Below are 20804 nucleotides of genomic sequence, written 5' to 3'. Positions count from 1 at the left end.
CGCTATTCCGCTCTTGCTCTGCACAGCCGGTTGACAAGGAACAAACGGTTATCGAAGGTAAACAGAAAGGTTAACAACAAACGGTTAACCAAGTGTTCGCCAAGTAAGTTGTGCAAACGTGGCCAACTTATCCTGTCGCAGTTGCAGCAGCAGCAGCAGCTTCGGCTTCAGCTTCCAGTCGTTGCTCTACGCGCCACGCCTGTTGAAGTTTCTGCGTTACGGCTCGGCAAGCCCGGGCAAAGCGCTGCCAGCACTCCGGGCTCCGCAGCATCTCGCTCGCCAGGTTGTCCGGCGTGAGGGGGGTGTGGCCGTCATCCGCCAGCAGCTCCGCTCTCTCTCGCTGCAACCGCGGGCAGTGGAACACCCAAAGGGACAATAATATGCTAGAGACAAGGACATGATAATTTTAAGAAAAAACACTACATAAGGGTTGATTTTTATGTGAATTAAGGGGTCATCGTTAATCATCATTAGCGACGGAAACCCTCAATTTCGACAGAGAGCAATCTCTTGACATAGTACAACCCGTGCACCAAGTGAAGAAAAATGTTAGACAGTTAAACGACGAGCCATGAAGTGTTGTGAACGCAGCAACATAACTTTATTTCGAAATTCGTTGGTAGCTTAGCTTTCTAGGTGTGATTCGTAATTTTAGTCGCGTTTTTAAATCTCCAGAAAATCATTATCATGATTATCGAAAAGTTGATCTAGTTTACACATTAATTCGTCAACAGCTTTCTTAAGCATCGATTCATTTTCATTGTTCTTTATCATATCCGCGTTTATCAGGTCCATTTGTAAAATATACGTCATTGAGCGAATTATGTCTGGACTCTTTTCCGCTAATCTTAGTAAGAAAGAAGAGCATGCTTTTGACGCTTGGAGCATAAACTCCCGTGTGAATTTAAGTAACACCTCACGCATTGCCATATACATCGTATCACATTGGTCTGCATAAGTTATCATATGAAACACCAGCTTGGTAGCTATTTCTCGCGTCTGTTGCGGTTCGCGTGGGTCGCACTTAAATGAGTGCTCCAATAATGGGTAACCAAGCAGACCAATGAATAGTACCACTTTATCTTGTTTCTCATTAACCATCAAAGCCTCCAATAACCACTGAACCATTAGTAGACCTTGCCGTGTATTTGGTCTGGGGCGACATCTCACTAGTTCGATGAATTCGCTAGCGATGCACGGCATCCCATGTCGAACTATCGTTTCATTGGTACCACAGAAAAATTGCATCAATGGGTCCACGGCGTCGTTGGATTTGGGTAGTTTCGCAAACTGTGGCAGCCACTTTATGAGCATATTGGTGATGTACTTGTTGATCACGAGATCGGTGTTATATGACATCTTGGCTAGAATGTCCAATACCCGATTCCAGATACCTGCGATGGCAACAACATAATCGAGCGATACTTCGAGCGTTGAAAATACATCGAAAGGCAGAAAGTAGCAAGTAAAAGCTTTTTGAAATACGCACTGGCTACAGGAAGGATTGTAAAATGCTTCAGGACACTCGTTCAATGCCGAAACCAACACCGTAAGAAACCGTTTTCGTAAGATACCATCGGATTTTGGCATCCACTCGGACAAATCCTCAAACAATAAAACCAATCGCTCCTTCAGCTGAAGCCGCTTTCTACCTGATGTCTCGTGATATCGTTCGCCCACGTAACGAAAGAACAGAGTGATCGGTTCTTCGCTAGTTTCAAGTAGATCATATTCGGGTATATCGCAGAGCATCTTAAATTCTCTCGTTTTTCGAATGACTTGGGAAAATTTTCTCATTTTCTCGTTGTTGTGAATGAAACACAGCTGCAGCCACTGTTGGATTAAAAGCCTAATACTTAGATCCCCCACTCGACCGATTGTCACAACAAGAGTAATATAATCGAGCCGCTGATCCCAATGGGCTGTTCGACATTTCGCGAAAGTGATAAACATCCTGAGGATTGGTGAATCTGACATACCATACACACACCTTGATGACTCCTCGTTGATGGTCAAGTAGGCGGCGATCTGAGCGATACACGGCGGGACTGAACGTGGTTCCGAGAATTTCTGATGCACAAATTGAAACACGTGCCGATTAATTGCCTCAATGAATTGTTTACTGGTTGCCGCCTCCTGCATACCGGTAGCAATGACTAGGAAGCGATAAAAGAAGCATTAATATGCAAACACCATGAGTTTTATGAATACCTTATTACCATGTAAAAGCTGATAACGGTTGGTGCCAGACCACTCCAAATATTTTGTAATCCAAGTGTCGATTAAATACACTTCACCTAGTGCATAAGATCCTCTCGTTTGAGCTTGTTTATACAGCTGTAACATTCCTTCTGAAATCACAACCATTGCCGGCAGCAGGTCCTTAGCGTATTCGCTTAGCGCCTTGTGAAAGCATCTTAAGAATCGCTGCACATGCATCGTTTTGTTGTAGTTTGTACTACCTAAGTGCACCAACACAGCCATGTGCACCTGCGTCGCCATAACGACGCGCCCTATGATGGTAGCAACGGGTGTGTTGATTTGACCACACGTTATCGGGATCATGTTTATGTGTTGGAACACTCGTGGGAAAATCTTATAGCCACTGATCGCATTGAGAATTGCCGTTATTAGTAAGCAGATATTATAAATGGCTTGCTCCGTCGTATTGGAGTATTTGTTGAAGCTCAGCCCAACGAAAATGCGACTGAATATGATATGAACCATCCGTTCGTCAGCTTTTTTCGTGAAATAGTCGATTGTAAATGTGAGCAGATTAATGAATATACTCAGGCTGGTGGTTTCCAAATCTAGCCGGGAGAGTTCTGATACGACTAGAGCCTGGCTCTGCTGGATAAAGTCAGTTAATGACGGGCTACGTGCTGACGACGCGGTTGTGTTCAAACATAGGGTATCGAAACGCGAGGCGAAGTAGTCCCACAGACGAGTCACTACATCAGGCCGTTCCGCCCAAAACCCGGTGGTAAATGGTTTAATGAGCAGCAAAAATACACGCAACTGTTGTTCGCTGAGGTTGACCAAAGGAAACTCTGCCAACAATTTGGCAATAATGCAAGGGATTTGGGCTAAGGCTGCCAAAGATATCCCAGTAGCTTTCATGTCGCGGAATAATGCTTCATCACAAAGCTCTGCTAAAGTGTGAATCAGCCAAACCTTTAATAAGCATCTTTGCTTTGGATCGTTTACCACCAGTTGGATACTCTCGTCAAAGCAACACCAGAAGTTCAGCCGCTCTTCCGATTGCTCTGCTAAGGCCATCATGCCGAACCACATGAGACTAACACAGTCACAGTTAAACTGACAGTTGTCGACGATTTCTTCCAGACGGTGGTTTTCGAAAAACTGGACCACCAGTCCCAGCAAATCAATCATCATCTCGCGGTACAGTTGCGCGAATAGCTTTGTCAGTTCTATAATTTTTCTCCAATTTCTTCCAGATTCTTCTTGTTTTTTCTTCACTTCATTTGTCAGGAGCACTAGCAACCAGCGCCATTCCAACGCCCCATGGAACAGTTCGTAGCTCGTGATCTCTTTTGTGCTGTTGCTAATCAAATCATACTTGAGCATAGGATCATTCAGTCTCGGCAGAATATCATTCAGCAGCATCAATGTTTCACCCGGTTTTTCATCCTCAATTATTTGCCAAGAGCACACTGCTTGTTGCAACGAACGCGTTATCACCAACCTTTCGGTTCGCACTTCAGAGGTTGTTGGCTTTTTTCCGACTATTTTCAATTTTTGGATGCTATCGACCACAGTAGAAAAGATACGATTGTACACCGAAGGGAACAACTGGTCCACCTGCTCACATAGCATGACATTCCCTTCGTGTGATATGGTGCACATTGAGCACCCTGCATCTTTTGCGAACCGCAACAAATCTGCCGAGTCCATCGGTCCCGCCGTACAATCAAACATGTTTAGTCTGCAACAATTGAAACTCGCAAAATAATATGCACCAACAACTCTCTATTAAAAACCGTACCTACAGTGAACTGATTCATCTATAAGAAATTCGTTCGATCGAATGTTTTAGAAGACATCTTGCGTTGAACGACTTCGAAGAACGGCTTCCTTTATTCACTACATAACTGCAAGATGATGTTTTGTTCTTATGCTGTCATGAAGTGAAGCTCCGATCAAGAAAATTGTATCTGCTGAGCCACACGGAGCAAAACTGTAATCTAACGTATCACAATTTGACACTTAATCGGTAAGCAGTTGTCAAAAGCTTTGTGGCTCATCAGACCCTCTAAAATATGATATAACACGTAATAACGAGGGTTTGTTTACAAACAGACGAAAACAGAGGTTTGTTAACAAACAAAGATTCTTATTTGTGATGTTTTTTTTTAATTTTAACTAAAAGTTTATCACCATTTCAGCAATAAAAGTGCCGGACGATTGGCCTTTTGTCACTTTGTTCAATCCCATCTTGCTGGTACAGAAACAATATCTAAAAACACAGAAAAAACTATTCAGAAATCAACTTACCTCTTCGATTTCTATTTTCTCGGGCCAAAAACACGAATGTAAACACGTTTGACGTTTCGGTGAGATTTGACGCTCGATGTGAGAAACGCACCATCTGGTCGGCGATTAAAGCGGTGCTTCGGAAACAATTGCAAAACGAAGCTGCTGTGCGTGTTCGGCAGTTATTGTTCCGAACGTCGGTTGCTGTACGAGACAGATCGAGGGCTTGAGGACCATGACGTCACTGCAAGCGTTTTGCAAGGCTTTATCATTAGTCAAACCCTCTGGAACGTGATGTATGCTTATACTTCCAGATATTTGTCGTTAATTGATTTTTATTAAGACTGGAATCTCCAAAAACGGGTTTTTTTTGTTCTTAGAAGACCGTCCGGGCCGTATTTATCTCTAAAAGGGTTATCCGTTCGCATTTCTATAGAGCAGTTGCAGTTCTACTGTATTTAGTAGTTCTTAAGTAGAGGCGTCGCAAAGAAAAGGGAAAGTTTGTTCAAGCTGTGTGCGCGTGTTACAAGCTGCTACTTCAGGTAGTATGGACACAAAAAGACTATTCAGGTAAACTTGCAATCGCTGTCGGCGTTGTTCAACAAAATCGGCGTTCTGGAATATAAAAAAATATATGAAAGTTCTCGCCAAAGCTTCTCGTCGTATCCTTACCATGTAACCAATTTTCTTTTTCGGAGGAAAATCGAGACTCTTTACCGTGGGATACTCTTTTAGGAGGCGTTTATGAAGTCTATAAAACTCATTGTAACGCCGATATATGCTCCAGCTCTCGTAGCCCACTGTTACCGTGGTTCCACGTGTATGTGGAGATTGTGTTATGCGTATTTCGTACACATGATAGGGACGGCGCGAACGACCTTCGCTTACTTGCTGGATGGCCTTCGGAATGGCAAAGTTAAAAAAAGTCACCGAGAGACAATTCGACTGCATTAACATTCTTAGACGTTGATTTTCACTGTTATTTGTTTGGTGATAGATTTTTGTGAAAAAGAAAGAAAAAGAAAAAAATCTCATAATTTACGGATAAAAATGAACTTTACCTTTACTGGTAAAGATATTGATGACGACGTACAGACTCAGCTCGGCCACCCGGGATTCCAGTAGATGGCATCGTTCTTCGAGCTCGTAAAACTTCCGTTTCAGCTTTTCGTTGCGTTCTGATTCATGTTGTCGGGCGACAGCGAGTGATGTTAGTGATCCCGTTATTTCGTCTTCAGTTGTGTCGTCCGGATCGCACATCATTCTTGTCGTAATGTTGTCAGTACTAGACGTCGAGCAGATAGTCGTCGATGTTGCGGCCGTAATCTGGTGATCGGCGGCACAAGTCGAAATCCCACTCTCGGTTGCGGGATTAACTTGTTGGCAACCGTACGATCTAGTTTGGCAGAGTAAGTGCTTACTGGTACAGGAATGACAGCACAGCTGCACATGGGTGTTTGAAGTTGCATCGGGCAGACAAAATCTATCTACGTCCGAAGGCAATAGTTTAACCAGTGTCAACGCTTCGTCGTCCGCATAGTCATCATGTGAATCGTCCGAATCGGCGAAATTTGGCGTTTCCGTGTCGCTATTTTTAGTAAAATCTCCGGTCGAAACATCTTCCGCGATTGTGGTCTTTCCGGTTAGCGTGATATTTACGATTCGCGACGGAGAAGCATTCTCAAGGATTTTTCTCTCGACTGCGTTAATTTTACGCACTGGACCGGCCGGGGGGTGGGTGACAATGATTGGTTCACGTCGTAGCTCTACTCTATGACCATACAACGATCTTGTGTTCAACTCAGGTACGTCAATTGCAATCGCAAATAGGATCGAGTCAAGGCCTGTGGCAACATTTGGCAATAAGCTCTGCACTTCAACGTCTCTCATCAGTGCCCACGGTTCATAACATTGTTCGAGCAGTTTTTCATCACTCAACCACATCAGCACATACCGCTCGAGGGCCCTTTCATTCAGAATGGTCCGCAACAAAGCACGCCCTTTACCACACCGCGACCACACGTGTCTCAGTTTGTTGAAACGCTCCTTCTCGTGGTTCGTTAAGTGTCGGTTAGCAAAATCCCATAAGAGTGGTGCGCCCTCGCCACCGCCATCCGAATTATATGTGACGAGCTCGACCACATTCTGCATCATAGTACTATTCGTTCGAAGCCCGTGGGACAGAACGCGCTCCCACGCCTCACACAACAACAGTACACGGGGATCGTCTTCTGTGGCGAGTTCGGTTTTGTTGCCATAGTGCTGTTGACAGCCGCGAACCGCAGACAACAGCTCGTTCACTAAAGCATTTTGCCACTGTTCTGCCTGATCGACCGCGATGCCACTGTACGCACAACCACTAACTATTTCATCAATAATTCCTAAATTTATTCCTAACACTGACTTTATCGACAATGGACTGAAGGTGAAGTTGGTCATATCATAAAACAAAATACAACCGTGTTCTTTCAGTGGTTGAAATTATTTCAGCTAAATTTGGTATTATGTTATCACGACACCTTATACTACATCTGCGTTGTACAATCGAAGTTTGTAATACACCAAAGTACGCACTATAATGTAGCCTATCCTAAAGAAGTTCTATCTGAGAATGGCAGATTGAACTTTATCTCCCTATTAGCTTTCGAGCTTCGGTTTTCTGTGGGATTTACTTACACTGGCGCTTCGATCGAAGGCCAGGGCTCGTGAGGACATGAATCACAAATTACCGTCGGAGGAGCGTTACGCGGTGATTTTGTATGGGATTTACTAACACAACTGTCTGAACCTTCAGCCGGAGGCCTGTGCTCGCGTGGATTGGAATGGCTACGCGATAGAAAGTAAAAGAGAAGCAAATACGCAAAGGTGTACAGTGTACATCTGTCACACTTAAGATAGGATGTGTGTGTAGACGCAGAAATCGGAGTCGAAAACGCACACACAAAAAGCGTAGGGTACCTCCCTCACGGTAGTGTGCGTGCGTAAGCCCGTTCTCGCCATATGAGTCGCTTTGTGGGGCTCGGTTTGTTTACAAAAATAAAGTGTGATTCATTCCATCATGACCATCGACAGCGTGTCATTTTACCTCGCAAAATGTTGTAATTTGGCCGTTTTCTGCCAGCACAACTGCCTGAAGAATTTGCAGAAAGCATTATTGAAATACGGTTAGCTCTAAATGCCGAAGTGTGGCGCAAGTTCGCATCCGTATCCGTATGTTTGATGACAGTCGTATTTGCAGCAAGCACTGAAATAGCCTAAGGAATGGCACCATCAATTAGCGGTGTAACGGTTGGGGCTTGGTTCTGCCGGAGCAGAACCAAAGAAAGTAATAACACTCGCACTATTCATTTCCGTGTCTCCACCTGGAGAACTCGCCTTTATTCCGCCACGTTGATTCTAACAATTCCTTACAAGTTTGGTTACGAACACACCGATTCTGAACCTGTCTTGCGCAGTGTTTGCCTTCGAATGGTTTGAGCCCTATTCTATTCTATTCTTTTGTATTATAGAGACTTTGAGCTGCAATAGCCTAACTTACTTAATTTTAAGACTTAAACCTATTGCTAGTTGCCTTTTGGAGTGCCAGAGCAATGCAAACCCCGGCTTTTCCGCAAGGCTTTCACCAGCGGGAAAGGTTTGAAGTACTAAGAAACCCCGACTCTAAAGGAGTCGGCAACTATTGGTCGTTGGCAAGGGCTTCCAAAGAAAAGTGAACTCTGTTTAGAAGTAACGGAAATACTCGATCCTGTCAATTATGTCCACGTAGAGCAAGTCAAAACGGCAGCAGTGGTGTGGAAGAAACTATGTGACACCTTCGAAGACACCGGCTTAACGCGTCAGTGGTCGCTGCTGCACAGGTTAATTAACACTAACCTGGTCCAGTGCGGATCAATGGATGCCTACGTTAATAGGGTCATCACTACCGCGCACCAACTTAGTAGCATCGGTTTCCCGCTAAGTGAGAAATGGACGGGGATGCTATTGTTAGCAGGTTTGCCTGAGGAGTACCGACTCATGGTGATGGGAGTAGAAAATTCTGGTCTTGAAATCACAGGCGACCTGATAAAGACAAAACTGCTCCAAGAAACGGAGGTAAATATAGTGAAGCTAGAACCGGCACTTGTATCCACCCAGAAATGGTCGAACAAGCGTGATAAAAACGCGAATGTACCGAAAGGGAAAGGACCGAAATGTCACCGATGTGGAAAATTAGGCCACATAGCGAAATACTGCCGATCGCAAGAACCAATGCAACAAAGTGCTCCGGAAAAAGGAAAGGACGCTTTGTGCACAGTGCTGTCGATACCAGATACAACAAACGACAAAGATTGGTTCTTCGATTCAGGATGTGTAAAACACCTAACCAATAACAAAACGATGCTCAGTAAGTTCAGAGAATCAAAAGGTACTATATATGCAGCTAACAAAGAATGCATGAGTACAGTCGGGGAAGGATCTGCAGTGCTTAGACCAACCTGTAATACAAATACAGTCGAAGTTAAAAACGTCGATTTCGTACCAGGTTTGGCTGTTAACTTGCTATCAGTGAGCAAGATTACCGATCAAGGCAACACAGTAGTATTTAAACAAAAAGGATGCACAGTCATCAACCCCGACGGCAAGGTGATCGTCACCGGAGGCCGCGAGAATGGTTTATACAAACGAAATCAGAAACATACATCTGTGTTGGCGTGCACTGGAACCACCACCAAAAGGCACGAGGCCGTGATGATCGGAAATCACCACAATGTAGATCGTGAATACGTCTGGCAGAGACGGCGGGGACATCGCGATAAGAAGGCGATCCGTCAACTAGGACGTGAGTCTAAGTTTTCAGCAGGAGAAAACTATTCAGGTGGAAACGCCGAGTCGAGTGAGGAGTTTCGAGCGTCGACAGCACTGTTAGCGATGGAACAGACGGAACAGAAACGACGTGGACATTTGGTGAACGAACTGCGCAATCCGGAAGCCGTGCTGGACGAAGAGCGTAAACAGCGGGGGGCGGCAGTGGCCGCAAAGCAGAAGCTCGAGGATGACCTCAAGGATAAGGAGGTAACACTCGAAGCGAACAATAGGGTGATGGTAGACGACATACGGGTGCGCGTGGAGTTGCAGGACAATGATGCAGGACGTCACGCAGCGTTTGGATGATGTCGAACTGAAGGCTTCGGCGGCCATCAAGCGTGCTAGCAATCTAGAGAGCCAACTGACTGAATTGCAGTGGCTGCTGGAGGAGAAAACGCTCCAGAGGCTGGCCCTCAGCTCGAAGCTGCGTAAGATCGGGTCCGAGAAGCAGGCGCTCATGGAGCAGCAGGATGAGGACCAGAAGATCCAGTCGGAGCTGAAGGATGCAAATAGCGTCAACCTGGATGAGGCGAGTAGTGCGCTCGAGACGGAGCAGGTGAACGACTCCGGTCAGAGGGACGAGCAAGTGTCCCCAGCTTCTTCGGTAATCGCAAGCGGGAAACGGACGTCGGTGGATGTGTTACGTGCGTTCCGAAGTGAAATTAAGTGATACTTTTGAGAACGCGAAATCAGAAGTAAGCTACAGCGATGACGAAGATAACTTATAGGTATAAGGTATAAGGTATAAGATAGGTATAAACAAAACGAGGCGTCTAATGAAGCAAGTGGAGTCGACATACAATCACTTCAAGGGACAACTACAAGGCCGGTGAGAGTCGAACGTAACCCCCCGAAACGTCTTTTAGATTACGTTTTAGATATGTCTGCGACCACGATGGATCCTAATTCAACGGAAATCCAGCGCACCAAGGTGTTGGAGCTGGAGGAGAAGCAGAAAAACTTCGACAAGGTATTGGCCGAGCAGAAGGTCATCAGCGAGCATCACGGCCGGGAGCGAGACGCGGCCGAGCGGGAGGTACGCGAATCGATAGCGTGGAAGGCGCGCTGGGAATCGAGCAACGACACCGTGCAGAAGATGCTGGATGACCAGATCGATCGTGAAAAACAGTTCACGAAAACGGCACGTCAGCTGGCGCAAATGCAGAAACTGTGCCGCACCCTACTGACTGAGAGGGCCACCTACCTGGGAGGCATCGAAGGAAGCGAACGTAGCCCTACCACTAGCGGTAGCCAAGGGAGCGGAAAATTCGGACAAAATAGCTCGTGGCAAGAAGGTCGGTTCCGACCATTCGCAGCAGTGCAAGGAGGAGGGCACTATCTAAATCGAGATCAGACAGAGATGGGAGAGCGGATATATTAACCAAAGCTCTAGGGGCAATTAATCCATTAAAAGCCGCGTATTATGGCGCGTTTGTGCCACGTAGTGTTGCGTTTATCAGACGATAAGGACGCACCGTTTGAGGAGGAGTGTTGGAATACAGCAACCGTTAGCGTCCGTAATAACGTTAGTTTATAGCACATTGATATGTCATCTGTAAATAAAGTGTTTGTCATTTTCTCTTTTGACCATCACGAAGCACACACGTTGTATCCAGATTACTGCGCAAAACCACTCTCTCGTAATAGATTCACCAATTTGTTTTTATGAAAAACAATTTTGGTCAAATGTCCACCACGGCTCGCTTAGCAGTATTCGATCGGCTTATTTTGCGTACATTTTCGACTGTTTGTGGTCCTATCTCGGCAATGGCATTTTGAATTTCGGTCTAGAGGTCGTCAGTTGCTGGTTTGTTCGCTTAACATTTACTTTTAACCGCAGCCCAAAGATAACAGTCCAATGGTGTCAAATCGCCGTTTCTTGGAGGTCAATTCACAACACCATTTCTGCTGATTATTCGCTGTTCGAAGATGCGGCGCAAACAATCGATTGTGGCTGTCGCTGTATAGCAGGTAGCGCCGTCCTGTTGAAACCGCATGTCGTTCAAGTTCTAAGCTGCAATTTCGCAGAAGAACCAATCAGCCAACATTACTCGGTAGCGTACTTCGGCGGTTCCGGGGGCTGCATCTTCATTCATTCGTACGGCGGCCGATGATGCTACCAGACCAAAATTCGCACCAAACAGTCCTTTGATTTAGGTGCATTGGCTTCTCTTACACGACGTGTGGGTTTTCCGAATCCCAAAAACCACAATTCTGCTAATGAACATAACCACCGAGGAGGAAATATGCTTTTTAAATATCGTATCTTTTGAGTTGAAGACCTACCTGGGGCGCAACACGGTGCGTAACAATAACATAACATAACAAAATTTGACACTTAATCGATCAGCTTGTGTCAATATAATAGAAATTTTAAGTTAAAATTTAAAAAAACTTCACAAATAAGAACATACATAAATCCTTTCTGGGGAGCCACACGGTCCGTAACAAAAACATAACATAACAAAATTTGACACTTAATCGGTAAGCATGTGTCAAAAGCTTTGTGGCTCAGCGGACCCTGTAAAACATAACACATAACACGTAACAACGAGCGTTTGTTTATAAACGTAAGGATAATGTAAGTTCTTATTTGTGAAGTTTTTTTTATTTTAACTATAAATTTTTATTATATTGACACATGCTTACCGATAAGGCTTCAAATTTTGTTATGTTATGTTATATGTTATGCATCGTTTGGCCCCCCAGAATGAACCTTTCGAATAAAAGTTCAAGCATGGAAAAATATTAAGCCGTTCTTTTAACTATATCAAGAAAAGAATCTTATATGGCTCATTCTGTACAAATATAAATATACTAAAAAATTACTAAAGTAAAGTAGTAAATATACGTTGTTACACTATTGGTACCGACAAAGGGCGATGAACAAATGCTCTCTTGCCAATACGGCTACACCATCGTCGGGGCGGGGGGTCATCAAGAGGTTCTTCCGGATTCGTGAATAACATTGAAAAGGAGGCAAAGGTGAGAGGAGGGGAGAGGAGAAAGGAAGCAAAGGAGAGAGCGATAGAAACATCCACTCAATTTTGTGGTCAATCGCTGGTCGAGTTCAAGTTCGAGATACGTGGCGGCTGCTTAAGATATGTCGGTGATTCGACCCACAATTTGGTCCATCGCGCCAATATTATGCGCTATCGATCCGAGTTGTTGATAAAACCGTCGTTACAACGTTGTTTTTCGCTCAAGCCGAAAAACAGATTTTCGCATTCGTGCGGGTTGGTGATGGCGGAAGCGTTTGTTTGCATCGACAAAAACGTTAAATTGCGAACATTTTTGGATGTGCTCTGTGTAGCAAATTCGGCTGACTGTACTACACACCACTCATCCAGCGAGAACAAACCCACACACGCACACTACAGTAAGGGAAATTACTGCACCATTGTGTGTGTGGTTTTTCATAGCTGCATCCTGCGTCGGCACACACATATTACCACAAAGTTTCCTAGTGTGTCCGTGCTCACCTTCTCTTCTGCTTCTTTGCTTCTCTTTTACTCTATATTGAGCATTCATTCTCGTCCTAACGAGCCTCTACTTTCGGCCGAAGTGCCTGATGGTAGTGTAGGTAAATCACCAAGAAACCCGTAGTTTGCAGCATATTGAGAATGGACTGCCTGGAACCGGTATGTCAGTATTTTAGCTACTGTCGCCAACGAAGGATCAGTTGTGCAATGTTGTGTTAAAGTGGTCGCTCCCCGCTCTTAAGAAGACATAAAACAAATATTGATCGCAGAAAAAAAACTCTGTTTAAACAGTGACGGAAGAAGCGTTCACCTTATCAATTTTAGGACTTTCGGTTCGTTCGAGTTCGAGAATTATTTATATTGACATAATGTGTAAAGATGGTGTGACTAACACTTTCTGTATAACAAATCGCAGCGAAAGCCGATCCATTGCCGCCAAACTCGTTAGAAAGCAGTTAGCATAAAGTACATCGCAACGCAACGTATCGCAGGGGTTTTTTGCGAAGATTTTGTTTAAACATAGAGTTGATGCAGTTGTGCTTCTGATGGCAAATGCTGTCAAATTTACTTTTTAACGAGTTTAGCTGCAATGACTCGACTATCGTTCTATTTTGTTACAGAGAAAGTGCTGGTTTTAATAGCGTCATCTTTAATAAGTCGTAACTCATGGATCGCATTCTGCTTTCTTTATTAGCGAACTAAGTCAGGAGATACGCAATGACAGTCAAGTAAACAGTTACGATCCCTTAACTCTTTATTTAAGGTTTTGAAAATAATTTAGGGATTTTAAAAGTGTTGCAGCAGTCACATAATTGAATGTTGCATTCATTCACTGTCCGGTGGACTTCTCTATTATTGTTTATTATTGTTATTGAGGTATTTTGTTAATATGGTTAGGTTGATTGCAAAGACCAAAAAAGCAGTTATTTTTTCCCTTGAGTAACTTGCGTGCACGCACACGTGCGCGCATCAAGTTACATGTGGCACGAATACAGAAGAATCGAGTACGTGTATTTAAAAACAATTTTGGAGACAAAATACCAAAAAGCAGAGCTATTTTGTCCCGAGAGCTCCAGTTTTGTTAAATAACAACTAATGACATGAGCAACAGCCTTCACAACCATGAACAAGACTGCATGTTTTTTTTATCGTAAAGAAACGGACTGGACCGTATTTATGGCTGCATGTTTATGGTAGTGAATATCAAAATCTGTATAAAAAAGATGCTTCGCGAAACAACAGCACGTGTACAATACACGCTGTGAGGTTGCGTTGTTTTGTTTATGTCGCTAATTGTTATTAATGAATCTGGAATCCATCGGTTAGAATCGCTCCGTTTTCTAAAAGGGTAGTTTTTCATACCCTCTCCGTCGTCTTTTCGTGACATGAACCGGGTTATAGCGAGCAGGCAAAGGTGAAAGTGAGATCGCATTTCGTATTTGATGTATAGTTGCGCTACTACGCAGTTGATGTGTTCGGCAGTTCATGCTCTTCCGGACTCTATGTATATGATACGAATGAAGCTTTCGGTCAGTTTTTAACACTATCAAACACCTACTTTATAGCGTATACATGATTCAACCAATTGGACGAGGCATTTTTGACATTTTTTGAGTGGTATCGGCATCGGTTCGTGCCATTCAGCCAATAAAGACGTAGAAAACTATTGGTGTAATGATTCAATTGAACAGGTCACAACTTTTTCGATTTTTTTCGCGTATTATGGTATGTTTTTCCCCTTAGATGTTGCGTATGTCAGTGTACGCTAGTGTGTGTGTGCGTTCTATGGATGACCTAGTGTCTGAATATTCTCACTTTCATCGGTTGGGTGTGCTTGTAATTTTTTTGTAGTTCCGGTTTTACTGCGTAGCCCAATTCGTTCTCTGGTTCGCTAGTCTAAAGAAGTGATTCGTTTCTTAGTTAAACTAATAAACAGTTTTCGGGTTTCGTTTCTGTATAGTTCACACGTTCAGCATTGTATCTTTGAGCTGGTGTTACTATTCTTCAAACAATCAATCTATCGCCGAACAGAAATTCATTTTTCACTGTGAAGGGTATGGCCACGAAAAACACAAATTAAATATCCGAAAGCCTTCGATCAACTTATTTTATAATCTGTAAACGACAATAAGGTAGGAAAAGGTTTGTGCTTTGTATTCACTCCCATACCCTTGCGTTGAGCGTGTTCTGCAATTACTGAGCGAATAACATCGGAACGATAGTGGTGTGGTTCCTAGACTTCTTTGAGCATTGTTTTTTAATTAAATATCCTGTGCGCCAGGTGCGTAGAAAGCAAGTGAAAAAGGTAAACATTTGAAGAAAAAAAAATGCGATTTATTTAAATAAATAAATATCTATGAGGCTAAATATCAATATTTAAATATTTTCCAAAAATTTCTTGTAAGTAAAATTTGACGAAAAGAAAAAGTAAAACGTAAATATGTAAAGATTTTTCTTACAATGATTCTATTCATTCGATTTTATTTATTCGTACAAAGCAGGTGTCCATGCGATGAACGCGGAAAAGGTGGCAACGCAGGTCAATGGTAGCGAATCGATGGTGAAGAATGGCAATCCTACGACAAGGAAAATCCTTCACGCTAATGACGAAGTTACTCCGGACTGTGACGCTGTAAGTGATGTAATCGGAAATGGATCACCCGATGGGACCAGCGGTGAGGCTGACAACCGTGATGTCGCTAGCGGCGTGGGAGAATCTATGCGCAAGCCCGCTAGCATGCTAGACGACAAGCTACGGAAGCGCGTCCGGAAGCTCTCGCGTTCGAACAGCAAAGATGGTCTACTTGGGGTAGCTGGTACGCCGAATTTCGTAGCTCCGCATCGCAAGTGGAAAAACAGTCGTCGCTCGCGTAATATATATGGACGTGGGCTGCCAAAGAAAGGCGGTGCTGGGGGCAAGGGTGTGTGGGGTAAGCCGGGCACCGAAGAGGTGTACGACGAGCTAGACGAAGACCCCAACGATCCCAATTTCGACATCGATGCGTATAACAGCATGCACAATGTTGAATTGAAGGAGATTGTACCTCAGTTGACTGAACAAGAAATTGTGAAAAAAATGGAATCCATCATCCTTGAGTATTACGAGCATGGGGATACACACGAAGTGGCCGACGCGTTTGAGGACCTGTTGACGCTGGAAATGAAGCCGCTGGTGACGAAAACGGTCGTTGGGATTGCGTTCGATCATAAACAGTCGCAGCGTGAGCTGACCTCCGTTCTCATCTCAGACCTGTACGGGCGTATCGTTACCCGGGAAGATATTTGCGCTGGTAAGTGCGAAACAAGTAGTGTAAGTTCAAGGCACAGAAGATGGAGCAACATCGTTCTGAATGCCATAATTTAATCCTGAGCCATTGTCTTACTGTGTGGTTGGTTATTTGTTTTACGCACAGGTTTCGACTTACTGTTGGCTAATCTACCGGACATCATGCTTGATACACCGGACGCACCGCATCTGCTCGGTAACTTTATTGCACGAGCTGTTGCGGACGACTGCATTCCGCCAAAGTACGCCTACGAGTCAGAGCGCGAGGATCTTGATGTGCATGCGCGCGGAGCGCTTGTTCGCGCCACCACGTTACTGTCAATGCACGACAGTTGGGGCCACTTGGATAACGTGTGGGGAGTCGGAGGGGCTCTACGTCCTGTCCAGACAATTACAAGTCAGATGTCGATGCTGTTGCAGGAGTACTTGCTGTCACGAGATGTCGACGAAGCTCAGCGCTCAATCAAGGAGCTGGAGGTGCCACATTTCCACCATGAACTTATTTATGAGGTATGTGCATTAAGTTGATCATTAAATACATGGAACATACTACCTCTAACACTTTGCACTTTGCGCTTTTGCATCATTTTTTCGTTGGTTTCCAATGGTTTGTTTTCGAAAGGCAATCATTATGACGCTGGAAGCGCTTAACGAGTCAACCGAGGCTGCCATTTGCGATCTATTTCGAACGCTCGACAGTACCTGCATCGTAACACCAGAACAGACAGAGCAGGGCTTTCGACGTGTATACGACGACATGGCTGACATCGTGCTCGATATCCCACTAGCCTATTCTATACTCGATCGCTTCATACAGCGCTGTGAGAGGGCCGGATCGTTTCTAAGTGAAACCCTAATCAAAGATATACCTATGCGGTAAGTACATGGTGAACATGCTGAGTTTCGAATCAATGCTGTTTCTTTTAAAGGCATTTCCGAAACAAATATCTTTTATAACCACAGTGGGTTGATTTGCGTTGCCGTTGCTAGAGTAGTCGATAACGCTCGTTGTTGTCACGTAGTTGGCCATGGGTTCGATTGCCGAGAGGTCCCTAACAAAAAATTCGAATTGGTTGGTGACCGGCGTGGATTGGGACGAGGCTAACAACCCCGCTCGGAAAAGCCACATTGTTATAGAAAGCAACAGCAGATTAACATTGTTTCTGTTGCAGCCCAATTTGTCTTGGCGGTTGTTGCCGGATAAGCAGAAGAGATTTGCAGATTTGCATAAGTTTTAACGAAACTGGTTGTCACCATTTACGATTTGTGTTTCGGTATGATAAAATGATGAAATATGCGTCGGACCACTATAAGAATAAGCTCATAAGGGACTACCATGACCCTTCTGTCGTTCAGGATGACCTGTAAAGATTTTGCCGGCGGGTAACATGACGTCGATGATCAACTTTCGTCAGTTCTTGCAAAAACTCCTGGTGTTGGCTTGATTTGTGGGTATCAGATCCAGCCGAGCGATGACCCCAAACAGAAAGATCACAAACGCACCATGCACTGTAGTCCCCGCCACCGAGAAGAGGATCTTAACGATGCACTGCATTGATCACATCATCCAGCATGCGCTCGAACTGGCGAGGGATCAACTCGCAATGGCAGTTGTATATTTAGACTCTGCCTATCTTGGCGACGACGACGCCAATTTTATGCTTGCATATGTACATAATAGAATGGGAAGAAGAAAAGTGAAACAAATTATTAGCAAATTAGTAAGGGAGGTCTGCTGGATCTGGATCTGTATTTGATTTTGTTGAATTTCTACCATTTACGATTATTAGAAATGCAAGAAAATGGTTGTTGTGATCTCTTCTTCAAGGTCGTCATTATGCATTTGAAAAATTGAAAACATTTCTCTCATTGTAAATTTTTCTATTTACAAAAAAACCTGTTCGTATACAATAATGAAATCAGGATTTGCTAATCTCTAGACTAAAGACTCTAGCTAACTCTAACTCTAGACTAACTCTAAAGGCTAAAGGCTCTAGCTGTCAATTTTACCCTGATCATAAAACTGTATTGGCAACATTGCCTTGTTTTGAAATCTAACAAAGATTTCAACTTGATACAAAACAGTTTTAGTCTTTTTGTTCGGTGTTTCATTTTAATGCAATAAACGTGTGTTTTCTTTGAGAACATCCCGGTTACGTATTTATGCACTTGTAAATGGAGTACGTAAAGAAACACCTGTACCAAACACGAATTCGAAAGCAGTTGGAAGAACACAATGTCGCAATAAAGTAGACGAACGTCGAGCGCGACGAAAGCCGCTCTCTGGTTGAAATCATACCGATATTATAGATGATCCGATAAAATATGGAACTTAGCATATTCTTTCATCCGTCCTTTTTGTCACTTCTCTTTTTCTTTTGTTTCATTTCGCAGAGGACGCAAGCGCTTTGTTTCTGAAGGTGACGGCGGCTTGATCAAGCAAGGTTATTTCCATCGTGACTTCTAAGGCCGGAAGAAATTTGAAGCCACAAATGGCTGTCGATCGACAGGTGCAGTAAACTATGTCTTGATACATCAACGAACGGGAAAACAACATGTTGTATGTTCTAGCAGGTGTATAAGTTGAAATTACATGTTCTTTCGATGAAGAAAAGATTCACAAGAACCTCCAATTTTTTTTCGAAGTAATTACCGTTTGATGCTACACATTTCGCTTATCTCTCAGGTATATTCTGGATTCCTTTCCAATAAAACTTTTGTTATTTCGTCGAAAACCATTCATCGATCCATTTTTCGACTTCTTTATATTCGGCGAACTGTTGCTCTGCACGTCTGCATGTCCCATTGAAGCAAAAAGGTGAGATAATCTGACAGGACCTGGTCTAGACAATACGGCGGGTGCGATAACGTTTCTGAACGAAAAGTTTTCATTGCGTCGATCACGGCTTTGGCGGTGTCGGTTCGTTGTCATACTGCAATATTACTTCACTGTGTCTTCGGGGTTATTCCAGCTTTTTTTCATTAATACAAAGTTGTAAATTATCATTTGTTTTTGGTAAATTATCATTTGTTTTTTGTTGTTCTCGTGGTACACCATACTCTTCTGGTCCCACAACAAACAGAATCGGAACTTTCGGTTGCAACCAATTTTTCATTGCCAGTGGTAATCCGATGAAAAACAAATTTCTTTTGGGGTTGTTAAAGAAACAGTTGTTTTGCGATGCTGCATTTTGCGTTTTGCATTTTGCTCAGTTTATGGGGCACCCATTTTCCGAGCTACTGGATCTTTTCCATGGTTTTTTAACGATGATAAATTTCTGATTGAGACGTTTAGTTTTTTTGCCCATTTTGTTGTGTACGGGTAGCATCTGCATCCAAAAAACTCGAGTAATTACTCATTTTCAAACTTTTTTCATTGCACCCAGATGGTTATTGCCCTTCAGATTGAAATCACCACTTTTGAATTGCCGCAACCATCTTTCACATGTTTCACTTCTGGAACATGTTCACCATATTGTTCCACAAGCAAACGATGTGCTTTCAACGCTTTTTTTTATGAAAAAATTAAAGTAGTGATTTCTGCGAGTGCCCTTCATTCGGAACGAAACTCGGCATTTTTAATACTCTGAACAATCAAGATACTGTGTTGTTTTGCAGAATGACAGTAACATATTTTTAAAGTTGAAAGTTATAATGCAAAAATAACGCATACTATATCAATCGATGAAATGCACATGAAATACAAATGAAATTAAATTAGCAACATCTGGAACATCAATCAAATAAATTCAACTAATACACCTGGTACATATTCCAAATTTACACGTAGCCGCATTCGAATGCTACTCTATTATCTTGTGGATTAATATTGACGATAACTGGCTTTTGGCTTTTGGAAGTCGTTAAGTTGGATGCGTTATTTGCGTTTTTCGTTTCTTTTATGAAAATTGACAATGGCAAATATGATGAAAGAGGCGATTAATAAAGGAAAATAGTAACTCTTTCACATTTAGGAAGGTACAAAGGTACTGTCACAAACAACAGTTTGATCGCCATTAAATGTTTATAACTTTTTCCACACGGAGGAACAAGATACATTGTAAGAGTTCATTTCTTAAAAATATTAATCATTTGGTTTAAAATCACTTATACACTTTAACTCTGAGTATTAATCCCCATAGTGCCATTAAGTGTCGCGAAAAATTGATGCAAAATCCATCAAGAAAAAAATGTGTCATCAAAGTTTAGTTTTGGTCTAAAGAAGTTGACATTTTGCAAAGATTTAAATTTATGACCTTTTTTTGTAAACTGCCTACAATTTTGGTATGAGAATATTTAGGTATTATTCTTATAAACAGAAAAAAATATGTTTGCTTTACAATTTTCATTATATTAAAACATGTTTCCACGTTTTCAATTTGAAATAAACATTATACATAAAAAAAATTAAAATTGTTCGTTTTTTCGATATCCACATTTGTGTAGTATAAGGTTGGGGAAGAAGTAATCCATTACTTTTGGGTGAAACTCAAAAGTTTATTTAAGATACTTCCGATTGTCCGATTTACGTTGTTGTACGTTGTTGCCTTTTTAAAACTACCTTCATAATGCCTTTTTTGTAGAAGGCTTAGTCGTTGTAAAACTTCCCAACCAAGCTCCCGGACTTTCTGGCGAGTCACTAAAGACGAGTGTGACATTTCGTTGTCCTGATGGAACAAAATTTTCCTTCTGTTGGC

General features: G+C 42.9%; 3 protein-coding genes across 5 annotated transcripts; 1 reads left to right on the top strand and 2 right to left on the bottom strand.

Moving 5' to 3' along the window:
• Positions 1-578: 578 nt before the first annotated feature.
• On the bottom strand, positions 579-4141 carry LOC128272008 (uncharacterized). Of its 3 annotated transcripts, XM_053009733.1 has the most exons (4): positions 4011-4141; positions 2220-3946; positions 1980-2156; positions 579-1394 (listed from the first exon to the last, which is right to left on the bottom strand). In XM_053009733.1, exons 2-4 carry the CDS (start codon positions 3937-3939, stop codon positions 664-666), a joined length of 2628 nt encoding a protein of 875 aa, XP_052865693.1. In that variant the 5' UTR covers positions 3940-3946; positions 4011-4141; the 3' UTR covers positions 579-663. The 3 variants fall into 3 exon arrangements, with proteins under 3 accessions (XP_052865693.1, XP_052865677.1, XP_052865685.1); XM_053009717.1 differs by having other exon boundaries at positions 579-2156; XM_053009725.1 differs by having other exon boundaries at positions 579-2156; positions 4007-4098.
• A 681-nt stretch (positions 4142-4822) lies between these two features.
• LOC128272083 (sorting nexin-29-like) lies at positions 4823-7142 on the bottom strand. Its single transcript, XM_053009818.1, has 3 exons — positions 5588-7142; positions 5167-5470; positions 4823-5109 (listed from the first exon to the last, which is right to left on the bottom strand). The coding sequence occupies exons 1-3, from the start codon at positions 6931-6933 to the stop codon at positions 4963-4965; spliced, it is 1797 nt and encodes a 598-aa protein (XP_052865778.1). The 5' UTR covers positions 6934-7142; the 3' UTR covers positions 4823-4962.
• On the top strand, positions 5868-20472 carry LOC128272093 (programmed cell death protein 4). Its single transcript, XM_053009829.1, has 5 exons — positions 5868-5903; positions 15323-16111; positions 16235-16617; positions 16730-16983; positions 18502-20472. The coding sequence occupies exons 2-5, from the start codon at positions 15334-15336 to the stop codon at positions 18572-18574; spliced, it is 1488 nt and encodes a 495-aa protein (XP_052865789.1). The 5' UTR covers positions 5868-5903; positions 15323-15333; the 3' UTR covers positions 18575-20472.
• The last annotated feature ends 332 nt before the right edge of the window (positions 20473-20804 follow it).

The sequence above is a fragment of the Anopheles cruzii genome, chromosome X (assembly GCF_943734635.1).
Source record: "Anopheles cruzii chromosome X, idAnoCruzAS_RS32_06, whole genome shotgun sequence".
Classification (NCBI taxonomy): domain Eukaryota; kingdom Metazoa; phylum Arthropoda; class Insecta; order Diptera; family Culicidae; genus Anopheles; species Anopheles cruzii.
Note: the sequence above shows the minus strand (reverse complement) of the source record. Positions and strands in the feature narration are given on the sequence as shown.